General features: G+C 36.4%; 1 protein-coding gene across 1 annotated transcript; it reads left to right on the top strand.

Annotated features, from left to right (window-relative positions):
- The first annotated feature begins 8,630 nt into the window (after positions 1-8,630).
- LOC110161830 (carbonic anhydrase 6-like) lies at positions 8,631-18,672 on the top strand. The gene is made up of 9 exons (XM_020926668.2): positions 8,631-8,659; positions 10,432-10,514; positions 10,607-10,633; positions 11,806-11,976; positions 13,391-13,539; positions 14,632-14,727; positions 14,822-14,897; positions 16,654-16,817; positions 18,505-18,672. Exons 2-9 carry the CDS (start codon positions 10,442-10,444, stop codon positions 18,670-18,672), a joined length of 924 nt encoding a protein of 307 aa, XP_020782327.2. The 5' UTR covers positions 8,631-8,659; positions 10,432-10,441.
- Positions 18,673-19,163: the final 491 nt, after the last annotated feature.

Below are 19,163 nucleotides of genomic sequence, written 5' to 3' on the forward strand. Positions count from 1 at the left end.
TTTAAGTCAGATTTTCAGGCGTCTATATAATATTTTGACCAGTCCCTTGTAAGATGCACCACAACCAAAATCTTGTTTAGGCCCACAAATGCCCAGAACTGTTGACATGAATTACCTTTTTGTTTTTGGAGAGATAGGAGGTGAGAGTCTTCCATGATGCATCTCCAGTTGTATTATCAGACACCTTAAAAAGCTGAAATATGATTTAGACATTTTATAAAGATTAAATTTTATCTTTTCTAACATTACTGTTTTTATTCAGCTTTTACTTCAATTAAAAATCAAGCGCAGCAGCTCCGGTTGGATCTGCTGTACCGCTGTTGTGTTCCCGTTGTAAGAAGACTTGAGACTACAATGTGGAACTAAGAAAAAAAATAAATACATTACCACATCGAATTTTATTTAAATTTTGAAATCAAATAGTACTAAAACTGATACATTCTACAAAAGGCCGGGTATCATTAAGAAGTTGCGGATACGATACATACCTCAATACATAGGCCATGATACAATACATACCTCAATACATGAATGCCACCAATACGATACATATTTGATACATAAGTACGATAAGATACATATCTCGATACAGTGAGCTTTTGATTTGATATGATATATTTCAAATCGTTTGATATGGTTCAATTAAAAAATAAGCCTAACTCATGTAAACCACTTCTTGTGCAAAGTTCATCATCAAAAACTGTGAAAATGTCAAATGTGTTGCATACAAAGTTTCCTTCCTCTGAACAAACAAAACTGTAGCACTGTAACAAAAATAATTTAGTAAAATATACCAAACAATACTCTTGGCAATATATCGATACAGCAGCCCATGATATTGATATTGTACCATCGCATTAACAATACAATATATTGATATTGCAGTATTTTTGCAACACCCCTATTCTACAACATAATTACATCATAAATAAAGAAAATAAATAATCAAATGCAAACCAACTCAGTAAACAAGCACCACCATGAGCATGATCTCCTCCTCTTCACCATCACTATTGTTTTGCTAAAAGTAGAGATTTCCCCATAAATCTAAGCACTGACGTTTGCCAGTTCAAAGTTCAATGTTTTTTTGCTACTTGGATATGTACTTGGTGCTTTCATAGCACTGTTTTCGGTTCCTAGTGATTCATTTTTGGAAATTTTTGTGCCAAAATAGAGGTAAATTTGCAGCGTTATGGTCGAAAAACTGTGCGTGTTTGCTGCCTCCAATGGCCACTGCAATTTCAAGTACTACATGACATCACATATGACTAGCTGGATGTTTCTTTTTGCAAACTTGGCTGCATGGACAAAGTTTGAAGTGGTGGATTCCTGTTAGACCAGTCACACTGTTCCACATATTTACAGGTCCAGCCCCTCAACCCCCCCTTACACTCTTCTTCTACTCCTTTTGTCCTCCAGGTATTGACCAGTTTCTATTTGAAAAGTTGAAAAAGGAGCGGGAGTTAGAATAAATAGTGAATATTTACCTCCATGGGGAAACGTTTGCCATCCAGAGTGTGTTCAGAGCCTGGTACAGATGTCCCCTTGCCCCAGTGGAGGTGGAACTGCAAACTGTCGTACCGTTCAGTGAGCCCCCTCCTGACACGCTCACTCCACTGGCCAACGTCACTTTCACTGACAATCAGAAAAAAACAACAAAGTAAATTTATGCTAAACTCTTCCTGAGAATGAGTTAGAACAAGATAGACAGAGTTATCCAGTTTACTTATGTGTTGCACTGGAAAAACAAACAATATTTAGGTCAGTTAAAATGACTTCAATTAAGAACATTTTACTTTATTTGAGTAGATACAAGTAACATTATCTACCAATGGAATAAGCATGTTTTTCTTAATTCAAGCAACATTTGATTTTTTTTTTTTTTCCTTATTTTAAGTGCAAAAAATTGTTGTTTTTCTTTTTTTAAGTGCAGCAAGATGTGTTTTCATATTTTGAGTACAAAAAAATCTTATTCCACTGTCAGATCATTTTACATGTCAAGTGAAATTTACTCAAATCACAATAAAACTTTCTTGATTCAAATCATCATAACTTGACCAGATTTTCTTTTTTTGCATATGTAGGTTTTTTTGGTGAAAATTCTGCAACCTGCTTGTCTGTGGAATGAAATGTTTCACAGTATGGCATTAATCATATCTATCACCATGGAGACAAGCAGGTGTTGCCACTTGGCCAAGTTACAGGGCAGATTTATGGAGAGGCGACTTCAAGGATTTTTTTTTTTCTTTTTAAACAACAACAAACACATGTCACTGAATAAATGCAAGATATACATTTAGTGCTCCACTGCGGAACATTCCATGACCACATCTCCATGGAGACAAGCAGGGCTGACTCCCCACAACTACAAAAGCTAGTGTTCCTTAAAACGATATCACCCTGGGCTTGAAATATTAGACTATTTTGCATTCTTAGCCTGTGACATTCAATTTATAACCAGAAAATTACCAACACTTTCTCATGTGGAGATGTTCTCATGGAAATTTAGGGAGTACGGGATATTTAACTATTTATTTAAGTCTTATTACACAATTTTGACTCTTGTGAGCTTTAACTTATAGTGTTTTTACCTCCTCAAAAACAGACCTGGCGTTTGGCTTTGCTTCATTCACACATGTTTGAGTAATCCTTTAGTATTAGTCTGTCTACATCTCCAAAGCCCAAAATGCTCTGTTTGTCTTTGTGATGTTATGTAGTGGTAGTTTTAAAATTAACAGCCTCCATTTACCTTTTATTCTGTAGCGATCGGCTGAGCTGAAAATTACCCAAATGATTTTAGTGAAGGTGTATATGAAGTTTATAAACATAGTAGAACACTTCCTGCATTACGACAAGACATCACAAGGTGGAACAGAATGTTTTCCATTTTAGTGAAGAACTAAATATGCAGGGTTTGTGTGTTAAACATGTGTGAATGAAACAAAACACAACTCCAGGTCTGTTTGTGATGAAGAAATATTATAACATAGATCAGAAAATAGTAATTGTAATATAGGACCTTGTACACTGTAGAAAGATCAGTTTCCCTCACCTGTATGCCCTGTGTTCTCGATCTTGGTCAGGGCTGTTTTGCTGTTAAAATTGTTCAATTTTAAAGCTGTCAGGTTTCCATCATACGTGGCGTTTTTGGAAACGATGTCAATGGGAGACTGTCGAGATCCAGCACAGTATTTAGGAGCCAGAGTCACCCACGCAGCATCATCTGTGAGAGAAGGTTACATTCAGTCAATTTACATTTTTCAATTTCAGTCCCACAAACATAAAAATAAGAAACACTTTATTAAACTAGACTATTTACAGCCTTGAAAAAAGCTTGAAGCATAATTTAAGTTATAATGAACAAAAAATGTATTAAAGGGCCCATATTGTGCTATTTTCAGGCCTATGTTGTGATGTTGTAGCATGATTCATCAGCCGGTTTCACTTCATGGAAACCGTCTGACCTCATAGCATTAGAATTCGTTCGCTCGACGATAGGCGGGTACTTTTTTATTTACCCAATCGCTGCTATTTGGTCATGACGTATGTAATGCACCACTAATGTTGCTAAATTGTATATTAAGCTTTTCCCAAATCCCGTAGGAAGAAGGGCAATAACGTCTTTCTCCTTGATAAAATTCATCAAACGTTCTCTTTGTTCCAGCTTTAAATCCTTGATCTTGGTTGCCAACACAGAATCATCTACATCCATCTCGACCACTTTGTTTACTGTTGCGCTGTACCATGAAAGGGACCCAGACAGGCGCTTGAGTTTAACTTTGCTCATTGGCCAGTTGCACGGTCTACAACTTCCAGGGTTCTTGCAGACCGTCTACTGCATTCCGATTCCTGACCTCGTCGCTGGAGAGAAATGAAATTGAGTGGAGGCTCTAGGTGGCACCAGCCTGGCTAGTAATGTTGTTTCCTCTTCAGAACCATACCTGGAGTTGTGGTTTGTTTCTTTCACAAGTTTAACACACAAACCCTGTGCAATTAATCTGAGTTCTTCTCTCTAACAGAAGACATATAGGTTCCACCTTGTGATGTCATGTGGTAATACAGGAAGTGCACTGTGTTTTAAACTCCATACACCTTCACTAGAATCATTTGGACAATTTCCGCCCTAGAATTGCAAATCTCTAGTGAAGAAAAGTTAACAGGAGCTGTTAAAGTAGACAGCCCAGTAATGCAGGATTACTCAAACATGGGTGAATGAAACAAAACACAAGTCCAGATATGTTTTTGGTGACATGGCTTAAAGCTCACAGGAGTCAGTTTTGTCTAGTATAGGACCTTTAAAGTGAAGCAATTGTAAAATGTTCAGCTTCACTTACTGCAAGAAGGGTCAAGGTAACACCAGACTGTAAAAGACAAATAAAACATATCTTAAATATTTATGAATGGAGCCAGCAATAAATAAATAAAAAAAAAAAAAAAAACACACACACATTCCACTTACCAAAATCAGAGGCTGCAGGGACGATCACTGGTATTAGCCACACACAAACTACTCCCAATATTATCCAGCCCATTTTCGGACACCTTTAAAAAAAACACAATTAAAACATCTCGACTACTGAATAAGCAATGTTATGTTATATTTGGGGCGTTTGATTTTCAGCAACGAAGAATGAAATCAAACCATGCCTCAAATTTTAATATAACGTCTATGGTTTTTTTTACTTCTCGTTTTGATCCATGCAGCCTTCCCATTCTTTGACATGAGCGGGGATGGGGGAAAATACTCGATACATTTTTTTTTTTTAACCCACACGCAAAAAATTAAGTTAAAAAAGAATGTAATGTAATGAAAAGTAAATTTGAGCACAGTAAACCTTGTCAAAACTTAAATTCTAGTAAGTAATATCCACGATGTACTACCAGAAGATATACTGCAGTTTGTGGTGGTTTCATCCGTGTCTTGGGCTGGTCTCCTTTTATATTTACTGACCCAGCCCAAAGGGAGGACCCACCAAACTGGACAAGCAACTATCTGAACCCAAAAATACAAGACGGACCTCCTCAGAACATGCACAAATATGTAGGAAAAACCTGCCCAAACAAGAAATTTGACCTTTTTTGACCCAATTTGCAACTAATGACTAAATTAAAACGATATCCATACACAGTAATACTAATAAAATACGAATACCAGAGGCGGAAAAAGTAATCAATTGTGTTACTTAAGTAGAAGTACAGATACCCGAGCAAAAAATAAATGTAGTAAAAGTAAAAGTATCACATGAAAAAAAATTTACTTAAGTAAAAGTATTAATGTACCTGTTTAAAACTGTAAGTTAAGACTAAAAAGTAAAAAATGTGTTGTGCATATTTTGAGGTCTTACATGGCAAAAAACAAAATCTAGCCAAGTTAAGATGACTCAAATTAAGAAAGTTCATCATGATTTGAGTAAATTTCACTTGACAAGTAAAATTATCTGCCAGTGGAACAAGACTTTTTGTAGTTAAAAAATGAAAATACATCTTGCTGCAATCAAAATAAGAAAAACAACTACTTTTTGCATTTAAAATAACAAACAAAATTGAATGTTTTTTTTTTGTTTCTTTGTTTTTTAATAATTTGCAATTTATTCAGTGCTTTTTTGTCCACATAAATCACAATATACATGCCCTATTTTTTTTCCCCACATATAAACTCAATATAAATGTAGAAAGTAGATTAAAAAAAAATATATCAAAAATCGAATGTTGCTTGAATTAAGAAAACACTGATTCCATTGGTAGATCATTTTACTTAAGTTGAATCGACCCAAATAAATTTTAATTTGCATTTTAATTTACCTAGATATTGTTTTTTTCCAGTGTGTAAGGCATCAAATGTGTCAAATGTAGTGATTTTGATGAATAAAAATGCTCAATAAAAAGAACTGAATTGATTTTTTTTCACCTAGCTGTTTTTATTTGTATATTTTTGTGCACTCAAACCAAAAATGTGTTCAAACTAAAGCCCTCCGGTTTTTCAGCAGGTCTCCAACTATAATAAAAATACTTTTCAGTCCAATTTAAAAAATGCAGGGGGGTAGAAAGTACTGGTACCTTGGACTCAGACCTAGATTTAGACAAACTTGTTTGATCCACAAGGGAAATTACTCACACATCAAAATATATTATAATAACAAAGAGAAAACATGTAAATGGTAATAATACATTCTAAACAAGTACTTGCTCTCAAATGTAGTGAAGTAAAAGTAACAAGTATCCAATAAAATGTACTTAAATAAAGTACAGATAAAGTACCAAAAATGTATACACAAGTACAGTAAAAGTACATATAAAAAAGTACACATAAGTACATACCGTATATGACTTGTCTTTGCAGAGCAGGTGTTGTGTAAAACCCCTAATCCTATAACAGTGTCAGTTATAGGCAAGGCAAGTTAATAAGTATAGCTCATTTCATTCAGTATAATTCAGTTTAAAGTGGAAGGAGGAAACATAACAGATTTCAGAAGAAACTTTTGGGTGTGTCCCGATGTGGTTCTTGTTTGAATGAGATGGACAACAAAGGTGAAAGTTTCCTGCAACTTGCCATCAAATAAGATTTTTTTAAAACATCCAGTATTACGTGAAAATGACTCTCGTGATTTTTTAGTTATGTTATAATGTGGTTACCTCGTCAAAAACATGCCTGGAGTTGTGTTTTGTGGTTTGTTTAACACACAAAGCTCTGCGTATTTGGGCTGAGTTCTTATCTCAAACAGAAAACACTGTTCCACCTTGTGATGTCATGTATACATGCAGGTATACAAGTGCTCCGTTGTCTTTTTAAACTCCATACACCTTCACGAGAATCACTTGGATCATTTCAGCCAAGGAATTACCAATCTCTACTGATCTAAAGGTAAAAGATAACTCAATCAATCAATCAAACTTTATTTATAAAGCGCTTTTTCATACAAAAATGTCACACAAAGTGCTTTACAGTGATTAAAAACAATCCCACATTTCCACTTACCCAACCCAGACAGCTGCCCGACCCCACACAACTAAAACAACCCAGACACGCACAGGCACGCGCACACTAACATGGTAAAATACATAAAATCCCCTATAGTAAAATGTGAGGCTGAATACAGGCGAACCAGTTGAGAAAGCACCATCAGAGGAGCAGAGAGACGTCCACCACCACCAGGAACCACCACAGGGCCCAGGGGAGAGATGAAGCCCAAGCACCAACCCTCCACCAGGAGCCCATGGGACAGACCCCGGCAGCCATAGCCGACCCCTGCTCCCAATGCAGAGGCTCCTACAGAGGAAACACTGGAAATTATAAAAAATATGTCTAAAATGAATACATATAATAAAATGTGTACAATGCAAACAGGTAAAAGTATAAGATTTTAATCAAAAGCTAAGCTAAAAAGGTGGGTCTTGAGCCTGCTCTTAAAAAACATGAACGTTCTCTGCAGCCCTGAGCTCCTCCGGCAGACAGTTCCATAGACGGGGCCATAATACTGAAAAGCCTCCTCTCCGTGAGTGTGTGTCCTGACTTTGGGAATGACCAGGAGCTGCTGCCGGAGGAGCGCAGGGCTGCAGAGAACGTTCATGTTTTTAAGAGCAGGCTCAAGACCCACCTTTTTAGCTTAGCTTTTGATTAAAATCTTTATACTTTTACCTGTTTGCATTGTACACATTTTGTTATATGTATTCATTTTAGACATATTTTTTATAATTTCCAGTGTTTCTTCTGTAGGAGCCTCTGCATCAGGAGCAGGGGTCGGCTATGGCTGCCGGGGTCTGTCCCATGGGCTCCTGGTGGAGGGTTGGTGCTTGGCTTCATCTCTCCCCTGGGCCCTGTGGTGGTTCCTGGTGGTGGTGGACGTCTCTCTGCTCCTCTGATGGTGCTTTCTCAACTGGTTCGCCTGTATTCAGCCTCACATTTTACTATAGGGGATTTTATGTATTTTACCATGTTAGTGTGCGCGTGCCTGTGCGTGTCTGGGTTGTTTAGTTGTGTGGGGTCGGGCAGCTGTCTGGGTTGGGTAAGTGGAAATGTGGGATTGTTTTTAATCACTGTAAAGCACTTTGTGTGACATTTTTGTATGAAAAGCGCTTTATAAATAAAGTTTGATTGATTGATTGAGTTATCTTTTACCTTTAGATCAGTAGAGATTGGTAATTCCTTGGCTGAAATGATCCAAGTGATTCTCGTGAAGGTGTATGGAGTTTAAAAAGACAACGGAACACTTGTATACCTGCATGTATACATGACATCACAAGGTGGAACAGTGTTTTCTGTTTGAGATAAGAACTCAGCCCAAATACGCAGAGTTTGTGTGTTAAACAAACCACAAAACACAACTCCAGGCATGTTTTTGACGAGGTAACCACATTATAACATAACTAAAAAATCACGAGAGTCATTTTCACGTAATACTGGATGTTTAAAAAAATCTTATTTGATGGCAAGTTGCAGGAAACTTTCACCTTTGTTGGTCCATCTCATTCAAACAAGAACCACATCGGGACACACCCAAAAGTTTCTTCTGAAATCTGTTATGTTTCCTCCTTACACTTTAAACTGAATTATACTGAATGAAATGAGCTATACTTATTAGCTTGCCTTGCCTATAACTGACACTGTTATAGGATTAGGGGTTTTACACGACACCTGCTCTGCAAAGACAAGTCATATACGGTATGTACTTATGTGTACTTTTTTATATGTACTTTTACTGTACTTGTGTATACATTTTTGGTACTTTATCTGTACTTTATTTAAGTACATTTTATTGGATGCTTGTTACTTTTACTTCACTACATTTGAGAGCAAGTACTTGTTTAGAATGTATTATTACCATTTACATGTTTTCTCTTTGTTATTATAATATATTTTGATGTGTGAGTAATTTCCCTTGTGGATCAAACAAGTTCGTCTAAATCTAGGTCTGAGTCCAAGGTACCAGTACTTCTACCCCCCTGCATTTTTTAAATTGGACTGAAAAGTATTTTTATTATAGTTGGAGACCTGCTGAAAAACCGGAGGGCTTTAGTTTGAACACATTTTTGGTTTGAGTGCACAAAAATATACAAGTAAAAACAGCTAGGTGAAAAAAAATCAATTCAGTTCTTTTTATTGAGCATTTTTATTCATCAAAATCACTACATTTGACACATTTGATGCCTTACACACTGGAAAAAAAACAATATCTAGGTAAATTAAAATGCAAATTAAAATTTATTTGGGTCGATTCAACTTAAGTAAAATGATCTACCAATGGAATCAGTGTTTTCTTAATTCAAGCAACATTCGATTTTGATATATTTTTTTTTAATCTACTTTCTACATTTATATTGAGTTTATATGTGGGGAAAAAAATAGGGCATGTATATTGTGATTTATGTGGACAAAAAAGCACTGAATAAACTGCAAATTTTTAAAAAACAAAGAAACAAAAAAAACATTCAATTTTGTTTGTTATTTTAAATGCAAAAAGTAGTTGTTTTTCTTATTTTGATTGCAGCAAGATGTATTTTCATTTTTTAACTACAAAAAGTCTTGTTCCACTGGCAGATAATTTTACTTGTCAAGTGAAATTTACTCAAATCATGATGAACTTTCTTAATTTGAGTCATCTTAACTTGGCTAGATTTTGTTTTTTTGCCATGTAAGACCTCAAAATATGCACAACACATTTTTTACTTTTTAGTCTTAACTTACAGTTTTAAACAGGTACATTAATACTTTTACTTAAGTAGATTTTTTTCATGTGATACTTTTACTTTTACTACATTTATTTTTTGCTCGGGTATCTGTACTTCTACTTAAGTAACACAATTGATTACTTTTTCCGCCTCTGGTATTTCGTATTTTATTAGTATTACTGTGTATGGATATCGTTTTAATTTAGTCATTAGTTGCAAATTGGGTCAAAAAAGGTCAAATTTCTTGTTTGGGCAGGTTTTTCCTACATATTTGTGCATGTTCTGAGGAGGTCCGTCTTGTATTTTTGGGTTCAGATAGTTGCTTGTCCAGTTTGGTGGGTCCTCCCTTTGGGCTGGGTCAGTAAATATAAAAGGAGACCAGCCCAAGACACGGATGAAACCACCACAAACTGCAGTATATCTTCTGGTAGTACATCGTGGATATTACTTACTAGAATTTAAGTTTTGACAAGGTTTACTGTGCTCAAATTTACTTTTCATTACATTACATTCTTTTTTAACTTAATTTTTTGCGTGTGGGTTAAAAAAAAAAAATGTATCGAGTATTTTCCCCCATCCCCGCTCATGTCAAAGAATGGGAAGGCTGCATGGATCAAAACGAGAAGTAAAAAAAACCATAGACGTTATATTAAAATTTGAGGCATGGTTTGATTTCATTCTTCGTTGCTGAAAATCAAACGCCCCAAATATAACATAACATTGCTTATTCAGTAGTCGAGATGTTTTAATTGTGTTTTTTTAAAGGTGTCCGAAAATGGGCTGGATAATATTGGGAGTAGTTTGTGTGTGGCTAATACCAGTGATCGTCCCTGCAGCCTCTGATTTTGGTAAGTGGAATGTGTGTGTGTTTTTTTTTTAATTTATTTATTGCTGGCTCCATTCATAAATATTTAAGATATGTTTTATTTGTCTTTTACAGTCTGGTGTTACCTTGACCCTTCTTGCAGTAAGTGAAGCTGAACATTTTACAATTGCTTCACTTTAAAGGTCCTATACTAGACAAAACTGACTCCTGTGAGCTTTAAGCCATGTCATCAAAAACATATCTGGACTTGTGTTTTGTTTCATTCACCCATGTTTGAGTAATCCTGCATTACTGGGCTGTCTACATTCTAAAAGCTCAAAATGTTCTGTTCCACCTTATGATGTCATGAAAATGGTGGCTTTCAAGTTAACAGCTCCTGTTAACTTTTCTTCACTAGAGATTTGCAATTCTAGGGCGGAAATTGTCCAAATGATTCTAGTGAAGGTGTATGGAGTTTAAAACACAGTGCACTTCCTGTATTACCACATGACATCACAAGGTGGAACCTATATGTCTTCTGTTAGAGAGAAGAACTCAGATTAATTGCACAGGGTTTGTGTGTTAAACTTGTGAAAGAAACAAAACACAACTCCAGGTATGGTTTTGAAGAGGAAACAACATTACTAGCCAGGCTGGTGCCACCTAGAGCCTCCACTCAATTTCAATTCTCTCCAGCGACTAGGTCAGGAATCGGAATGCAGTAGACGGTCTGCAAGAACCCTGGAAGTTGTAGACCGTGCAACTGGCCAATGAGCAAAGTTAAACTCAAGCGCCTGTCTGGGTCCCTTTCATGGTACAGCGCAACAGTAAACAAAGTGGTCGAGATGGATGTAGATGATTCTGTGTTGGCAACCAAGATCAAGGATTTAAAGCTGGAACAAAGAGAACGTTTGATGAATTTTATCAAGGAGAAAGACGTTATTGCCCTTCTTCCTACGGGATTTGGGAAAAGCTTAATATACAATTTAGCAACATTAGCGGTGCATTACATACGTCACAACCAAACAGCAGCGATTGGGTAAATAAAAAAGTACCCGCCTATCGTCGAGCGAACGAATTCTCATGCTATGAGGTCAGACGGTTTCCATGAAGTGAAACCGGCTGATGAATCATGCTACAACATCACAACATAGGCCTGAAAATAGCATAATATGGGCCCTTTAATACATTTTTTGTTCATTATAACTTAAATTATGCTTCAAGCTTTTTTCAAGGCTGTAAATAGTCTAGTTTAATAAAGTGTTTCTTATTTTTATGTTTGTGGGACTGAAATTGAAAAATGTAAATTGACTGAATGTAACCTTCTCTCACAGATGATGCTGCGTGGGTGACTCTGGCTCCTAAATACTGTGCTGGATCTCGACAGTCTCCCATTGACATCGTTTCCAAAAACGCCACGTATGATGGAAACCTGACAGCTTTAAAATTGAACAATTTTAACAGCAAAACAGCCCTGACCAAGATCGAGAACACAGGGCATACAGGTGAGGGAAACTGATCTTTCTACAGTGTACAAGGTCCTATATTACACTATTTTCTGATCTATGTTATAATATTTCTTCATCACAAACAGACCTGGAGTTGTGTTTTGTTTCATTCACACATGTTTAACACACAAACCCTGCATATTTAGTTCTTCACTAAAATGGAAAACATTCTGTTCCACCTTGTGATGTCTTGTCGTAATGCAGGAAGTGTTCTACTATGTTTATAAACTTCATATACACCTTCACTAAAATCATTTGGGTAATTTCAGCTCAGCCGATCGCTACAGAATAAAAGGTAAATGGAGGCTGTTAATTTTAAAACTACCACTACATAACATCACAAAGACAAACAGAGCATTTTGGGCTTTGGAGATGTAGACAGACTAATACTAAAGGATTACTCAAACATGTGTGAATGAAGCAAAGCCAAACGCCAGGTCTGTTTTTGAGGAGGTAAAAACACTATAAGTTAAAGCTCACAAGAGTCAAAATTGTGTAATAAGACTTAAATAAATAGTTAAATATCCCGTACTCCCTAAATTTCCATGAGAACATCTCCACATGAGAAAGTGTTGGTAATTTTCTGGTTATAAATTGAATGTCACAGGCTAAGAATGCAAAATAGTCTAATATTTCAAGCCCAGGGTGATATCGTTTTAAGGAACACTATCTTTTGTAGTTGTGGGGAGTCAGCCCTGCTTGTCTCCATGGAGATGTGGTCATGGAATGTTCCGCAGTGGAGCACTAAATGTATATCTTGCATTTATTCAGTGACATGTGTTTTATTGTTGTTTAAAAAGAAAAAAAAAATCCTTGAAGTCACCTCTCCATAAATCTGCCCTGTAACTTGGCCAAGTGGCAACACCTGCTTGTCTCCATGGTGATAGATATGATTAATGCCATACTGTGAAACATTTCATTCCACAGACAAGCAGGTAGCAGAATTTCCACCAAAAAAACCTACATATGCAAAAAAAGAAAATCTGGTCAAGTTAAGATGATTTGAATCAAGAAAGTTTTATTGTGATTTGAGTAAATTTCACTTGACATGTAAAATGATCTGACAGTGGAATAAGATTTTTTTGTACTCAAAATATGAAAACACATCTTGCTGCACTTAAAAAAAGAAAAACAACAATTTTTTGCACTTAAAATAAGAAAAAAAAAAAAAAAATCAAATGTTGCTTTGAATTAAGAAAAACATGCTTATTCCATTGGTAGATAATGTTACTTGTATCTACTCAAATAAAGTAAAATGTTCTTAATTGAAGTCATTTTAACTGACCTAGATATTGTTTGTTTTTCCAGTGCAACACATAAGTAAACTGGATAACTCTGTCTATCTTGTTCTAACTCATTCTCAGGAAGAGTTTAGCATAAATTTACTTTGTTGTTTTTTTCTGATTGTCAGTGAAAGTGACGTTGGCCAGTGGAGTGAGCGTGTCAGGAGGGGGGCTCACTGAACGGTACGACAGTTTGCAGTTCCACCTCCACTGGGGCAAGGGGACATCTGTACCAGGCTCTGAACACACTCTGGATGGCAAACGTTTCCCCATGGAGGTAAATATTCACTATTTATTCTAACTCCCGCTCCTTTTCAACTTTTCAAATAGAAACTGGTCAATACCTGGAGGACAAAAGGAGTAGAAGAAGAGTGTAAGGGGGGTTGAGGGGCTGGACCTGTAAATATGTGGAACAGTGTGACTGGTCTAACAGGAATCCACCACTTCAAACTTTGTCCATGCAGCCAAGTTTGCAAAAAGAAACATCCAGCTAGTCATATGTGATGTCATGTAGTACTTGAAATTGCAGTGGCCATTGGAGGCAGCAAACACGCACAGTTTTTCGACCATAACGCTGCAAATTTACCTCTATTTTGGCACAAAAATTTCCAAAAATGAATCACTAGGAACCGAAAACAGTGCTATGAAAGCACCAAGTACATATCCAAGTAGCAAAAACATTGAACTTTGAACTGGCAAACGTCAGTGCTTAGATTTATGGGGGAAATCTCTACTTTTAGCAAAACAATAGTGATGGTGAAGAGGAGGAGATCATGCTCATGGTGGTGCTTGTTTACTGAGTTGGTTTGCATTTGATTATTTATTTTCTTTATTTATGATGTAATTATGTTGTAGAATAGGGGTGTGCAAAAATACTGCAATATCAATATATTGTATTGTTTAATGCGATGGTACAATATCAATATCATGGGCTGCTGTATCGATATATTGCCAAGAGTATTGTTTGGTATATTTTACTAAATTATTTTGTTACAGTGCTACAGTTTTGTTTGTTCAGAGGAAGGAAACTTTGTATGCAACACATTTGACATTTTGCACAGTTTTGATGATGAACTTTGCACAAGAAGTGGTTTACATGAGTTAGGCTTTATTTTTTAATTGAACCATATCAAACCGATTTGAAATATATCATATCAAATCAAAAGCTCACTGTATCGAGATATGTATCTTATCGTGGCTTATGTATCAAAGTATGTATCGTATTGTGGCTTATGTATTGAGGTATGTATTGTATCCGCAACTTCTTAATGATACCCGGCCCTTTTGTAGAATGTATGAATTTTAGTACTATTTGATTTCAAAATTTAAATAAAAATTCGATGTGGTAATTATGTTATTTTTTTCTTAGTTCCACATTGTGAGTCTCAAGTCTTCTTACAACGGGAACACAACAGCGGCTACAGCAGATCCAACCGGAGCTGCTGCGCTTGGATTTTTAATTGAAGTAAGTAAAGTTGAATAAAAACAAGTAATGTTAGATAAAGATAACAATTTAATCTTTATAAAAATGTCTAAATCATATGTTCATGCTTTTTAAGGTGTCTGATAATACAACTGGAGAACCTGCATCATGGAAGACTCTCACCTCCTATCTCTCCAAAATCACACAAAAAGGTAATTCATGTACAACAGTTCTGGGCATTTGTGGGCCTAAACAAGATTTTGGTTGTGGTGCCATCTGTTACAAGGGACTGGTCCAAAATATTATAATAGACGCCTGAAAATCTGACTTAAAAGGCCCATATTATTCTATTTTCTTATCCATGTAGTAATGTTGTTTTCTCGTCAAAAACATACCTGGAGTTGTGTTTTACTTTATTCACACATGTTTAACACACAAACCCTGCAGATTTAAGCTGAGTTCTTCTTTCAGTCAGAAAACACTCTACCACTACACCTTGTGATGTCATGTGGTAATACAGGAAGTGCTCTATACACTGCGGTTCCTTGAAAACTACCAGAGAGCATTTTGAGCTTTAGAGATGTAGAAAGACTAATACTAAAAGGTTACTCAAACATGTGAATGAAATTAAACACAACTCCAGGTATGTTTTTGAGGAGGTAACAGTATTCTAATTGTAAGAATTTAATTTATATTACACGTACATCTCAGTTTAAAATTGACACACAAAAGCTATATTTACACCATGATCTTCCCTTGGCCTACCATTGGCATACCATTAGCTAAACTGTGGCATATTGCTGTCTAACCTGTGTCTACTGGCCTTCAGACTCTCACCACACTTGGCGAGGAGAAAATTCTCATCCAGCTCATCCAAGTTGCAGCAGCTTGAGCTGCGAAAACATCTTCAAACAAATTAGCTTTTGTCCAGTCAACAAACTGAATTTTCTCCTCACCATTGATTCTACCTGGACGACTGAGGGATTCTTCACACCTCACCACACTTGCTTTATGAACCTCCTCCATTGGCAGTATAGCAAAGGCGCTTGAACACTCAAAGATCATGCTATGTTCACTTTTGAAATCATACTATGTTGACTTTGTAAGTCCGCCCGGGCCCATATTATTGAGGGTAAAACTAAACTTCTCCCGTTTAAGTTGGTCTCCAGCCTTTTACTTCCACCCTTTCTGGGACAAGCTGAAAACATCTACAACACTAACATGGTTTAAAGCTCACATGAATCCATTTTACATAATGTAAGGACCTACAGTTTACAGTCTGGAATTTTGGACATATGTCCTCATTTCCTAGTGAGCCAGAGTGTTGGAGATGTGTGAAGACACTTTTTAAATTTTCCATCCAGTCCTTGTATTTGCAGAGGTCGCTGGTGCTAGGCTAGTGCATGTCAATGGCCATAGTTATCCTGTCACTAAAAACAGTCTTACCCACTCCACAAAACACCTGAAGCAAATCTGTTATCACACCAGACTGTCTATGTAAATGTCTGTGTTGACAGAATAACTTTAGAAGTAAAACCAATCTTGCATTTGAAGGATTTATGTCTGAGCAGCAGCAGTGAGTTGTACTTCCTGATAGAAAACTTGTCAGTGGCGGACTGATACATGAGAAAATAGTCCCTCAACATGCGACGATTCATGCGATGCAAGGTTAGTTTAATTTCAAACATTATCTGGTCTAGTCTGGCGTAATAATAAATTTGTTTCGGGTGTTTTGTGAAGTGGGTAAGACTGTTTTTAGTGGCAGTATAACTATGGGCATTGACATGCACTAGCCTAGCACCAGTGACCTCTGCAAATACAAGGACTGGATGGAATATTTAAAAAAGTGTCTCCACACGTCTCCAACACACCCTTTAAGGACAACTTTGTGTCTCACTGACATTGTTTATATTATGATGGATGGATAATGTATAGAAAGTGTATTTAAACTAAGTGATGCATTCTCAGGCCAGTCCGCCGCTCTGTCCGAGAGTATTTCCCTGGATGACCTCCTGCCTGGGGTGGACCGTACCAAGTTTTACCGATACAAGGGGTCCCTCACCACCCCCAACTGCTACGAGGTGGTGGTCTGGACCGTCTTCAAGCAGCCAGTCAAAGTCAGCAAGGATCTGGTAGGTTAAACACAACATTTATCACAACAGTCTAGAATTCCTGTGGTTTAAAACTGAGCTATAGAACAAGATGAGATTGTGTGGTGGAATTTGCTGTTTAAATGTCAAAATGAAGATGATTTGACCTGGTTCATGGTTAAAATATCTCACATCTCATAACTGGGTCTATTCACATGAAACAGCAACTGACACAGAGTTCATTTTTCATTCTATCTAACAAAGGTGAATTTATGTTTCAGAAAGTGGTGCTATTATTATTCAACCCCAAAGACATAGTGGTTAACTGAAAAGACTTAAAGATGTAAGATTTATATGGCAAGTTTGAAGAGCAAAAAAAAAAAAAAAAAAAGAAAACAGTGAATCTCCCTTTGAATTATGTATGCATTGTACCATAATGTGAAATTATAGAAATGAAATGAAAATTTGATTTATTCTGCATTCTTAATCTAATCTAAACTATGTGTTCATTATTAAGATAATTATTAAGGCCAATTAACCCATTCTGTATCTCAAATAAACATAAAGTCTATCTGGTATCTGGTATGTTAACCATCATTCAACTATCAGATGACATCACAGTATTATAGCTAAATTGTTAATTGCTATGACAACTGTCCTGATTTTTCAGATTCTTGAAGCTCACAAATAGGAAAAATGAATGGATTTCTAAATGTAGAGTCCTTGCCCACTGATGATGAGTCTTTTAATCACAAGATATTTTATTTATTTATTTATTTATTTAGGCCAAGAGGCAGGATAATACAGAAACACAAACAGACAATCACACATCAACCATAACATGAAACAGTGAATAGAGAGACATAAGACAGTGAAACATTTGCAGATTAAAGATATAAAACTGTTAAAACATGTGTAATTATCCTGTAAAATACTCTGGATGGAGTTTTTAAAAGTTGACAGAGGTAAAAACGAACTAAGTTTTAAAGTCTATACAGAGACTGAAATGAGGAGCATCCCAAAGATGTGGGGGCTTTAGGAATAACCAGGGTCATGTATCTGTTGTATGTTTTAAACTATCTGGATAAAGATGTTATCATAAATACACCTTAATTAGCCATAATAAAACATGAAGAAAGACTAATTCATAATAAAAAGCTTAATAATGTATTAATTAATAACTCAGAACCCCAAGTCCTTAATTAAATTGTTAAATAGTCTGGAATGTTTCGCAGTATGGCATTAAACCTTTCTATCTTCATGGAAACCAAACTAGACCAAGTTACAGGTCAGATCTGCAGAGAGACAGCTCCACTTACAGTCAAAATGTCTGTTTTTCTTGGTGTTTTGAGCTATAAAACCAGCTGTAATTGAATAAAAGTAAGGTAGAGCTGTTTAAAGTCATACTGTGGAACATTCCAGGCAGAGCAATGATATATCCATAGAAACAAGCAGGTCCCCCATAACAAAAAGTTACATAGTGCCACTTTTAAGGCTGACAATAGCATAAAGTGGTACCAACTGTAAGTACCACCATAAGTATCACAGCAACTACCACAGTAATTATCAGACTAGTAATTACTAACTACCACCATAAGTACCTAGTAAGTCCCAGACCCTATTTTAAAGTCCTACTGGAACAATATTTTATCATGAAATCCTGACCCACACACCCATCCAAGTTATATTTTGGTGATTGCCTGATTTGGTTTGATTTTGTTCTTTGCAGATTGACCTTTTCTCCAATACGGTGCGCATTGGAAACAGCACATCTCCATATATGGTCAATGTGTACAGAAACCTCCAGCCAGCCCTGCCCGTCACCTACAGCTCCAGCCCCAAGACCAGCTTCTGCTCCGGACTCCTCCTCTTCGGTCTCGCTCTGTGGATGACTTAGGCCCAAAATGTATTCATAAGCGTGCAGTATGGAGTATTGGGTAAAATGAAGTAAAATGGAATTTTAAAAAAGCGCATGTAACAGAGAAAGGATTGAGTTCGGTTTTAGGGTAAGAGTATAAGTACAGAGATTGGGTATTATGCCAAATCAAATTATGATCAAACTTCTTACCGTTAGCAGTACATGTTTTCATAAATATACAAATAATAATAATAATAGTAATAAAAAACAATACACTACAACTTCACAAACCTGATGCAATGTGCAGTAGTTTCATTAGCGAGATGCATGCTGATTATGTTCTGATAGCATTTAGTGACTTAAAGGTACACTGTGTAACATTGCTTTGTCTAGAATGTTCCACAGTATAGAGGCTTGGCACCGTCACGTGTCCCCCATGGCAACGGTACCTATGCCGCCATGACACCGGGCACGCTATGTCACTGGCTCCTGTAGCATTGGAGAAACATGGGCAGGTTTTGTTGTGTATT

Source organism: Boleophthalmus pectinirostris, unplaced genomic scaffold (assembly GCF_026225935.1).
Source record: "Boleophthalmus pectinirostris isolate CB_2022bp ecotype Guang Dong unplaced genomic scaffold, ASM2622593v1 HiC_scaffold_17, whole genome shotgun sequence".
Lineage (NCBI taxonomy): Eukaryota > Metazoa > Chordata > Actinopteri > Gobiiformes > Gobiidae > Boleophthalmus > Boleophthalmus pectinirostris.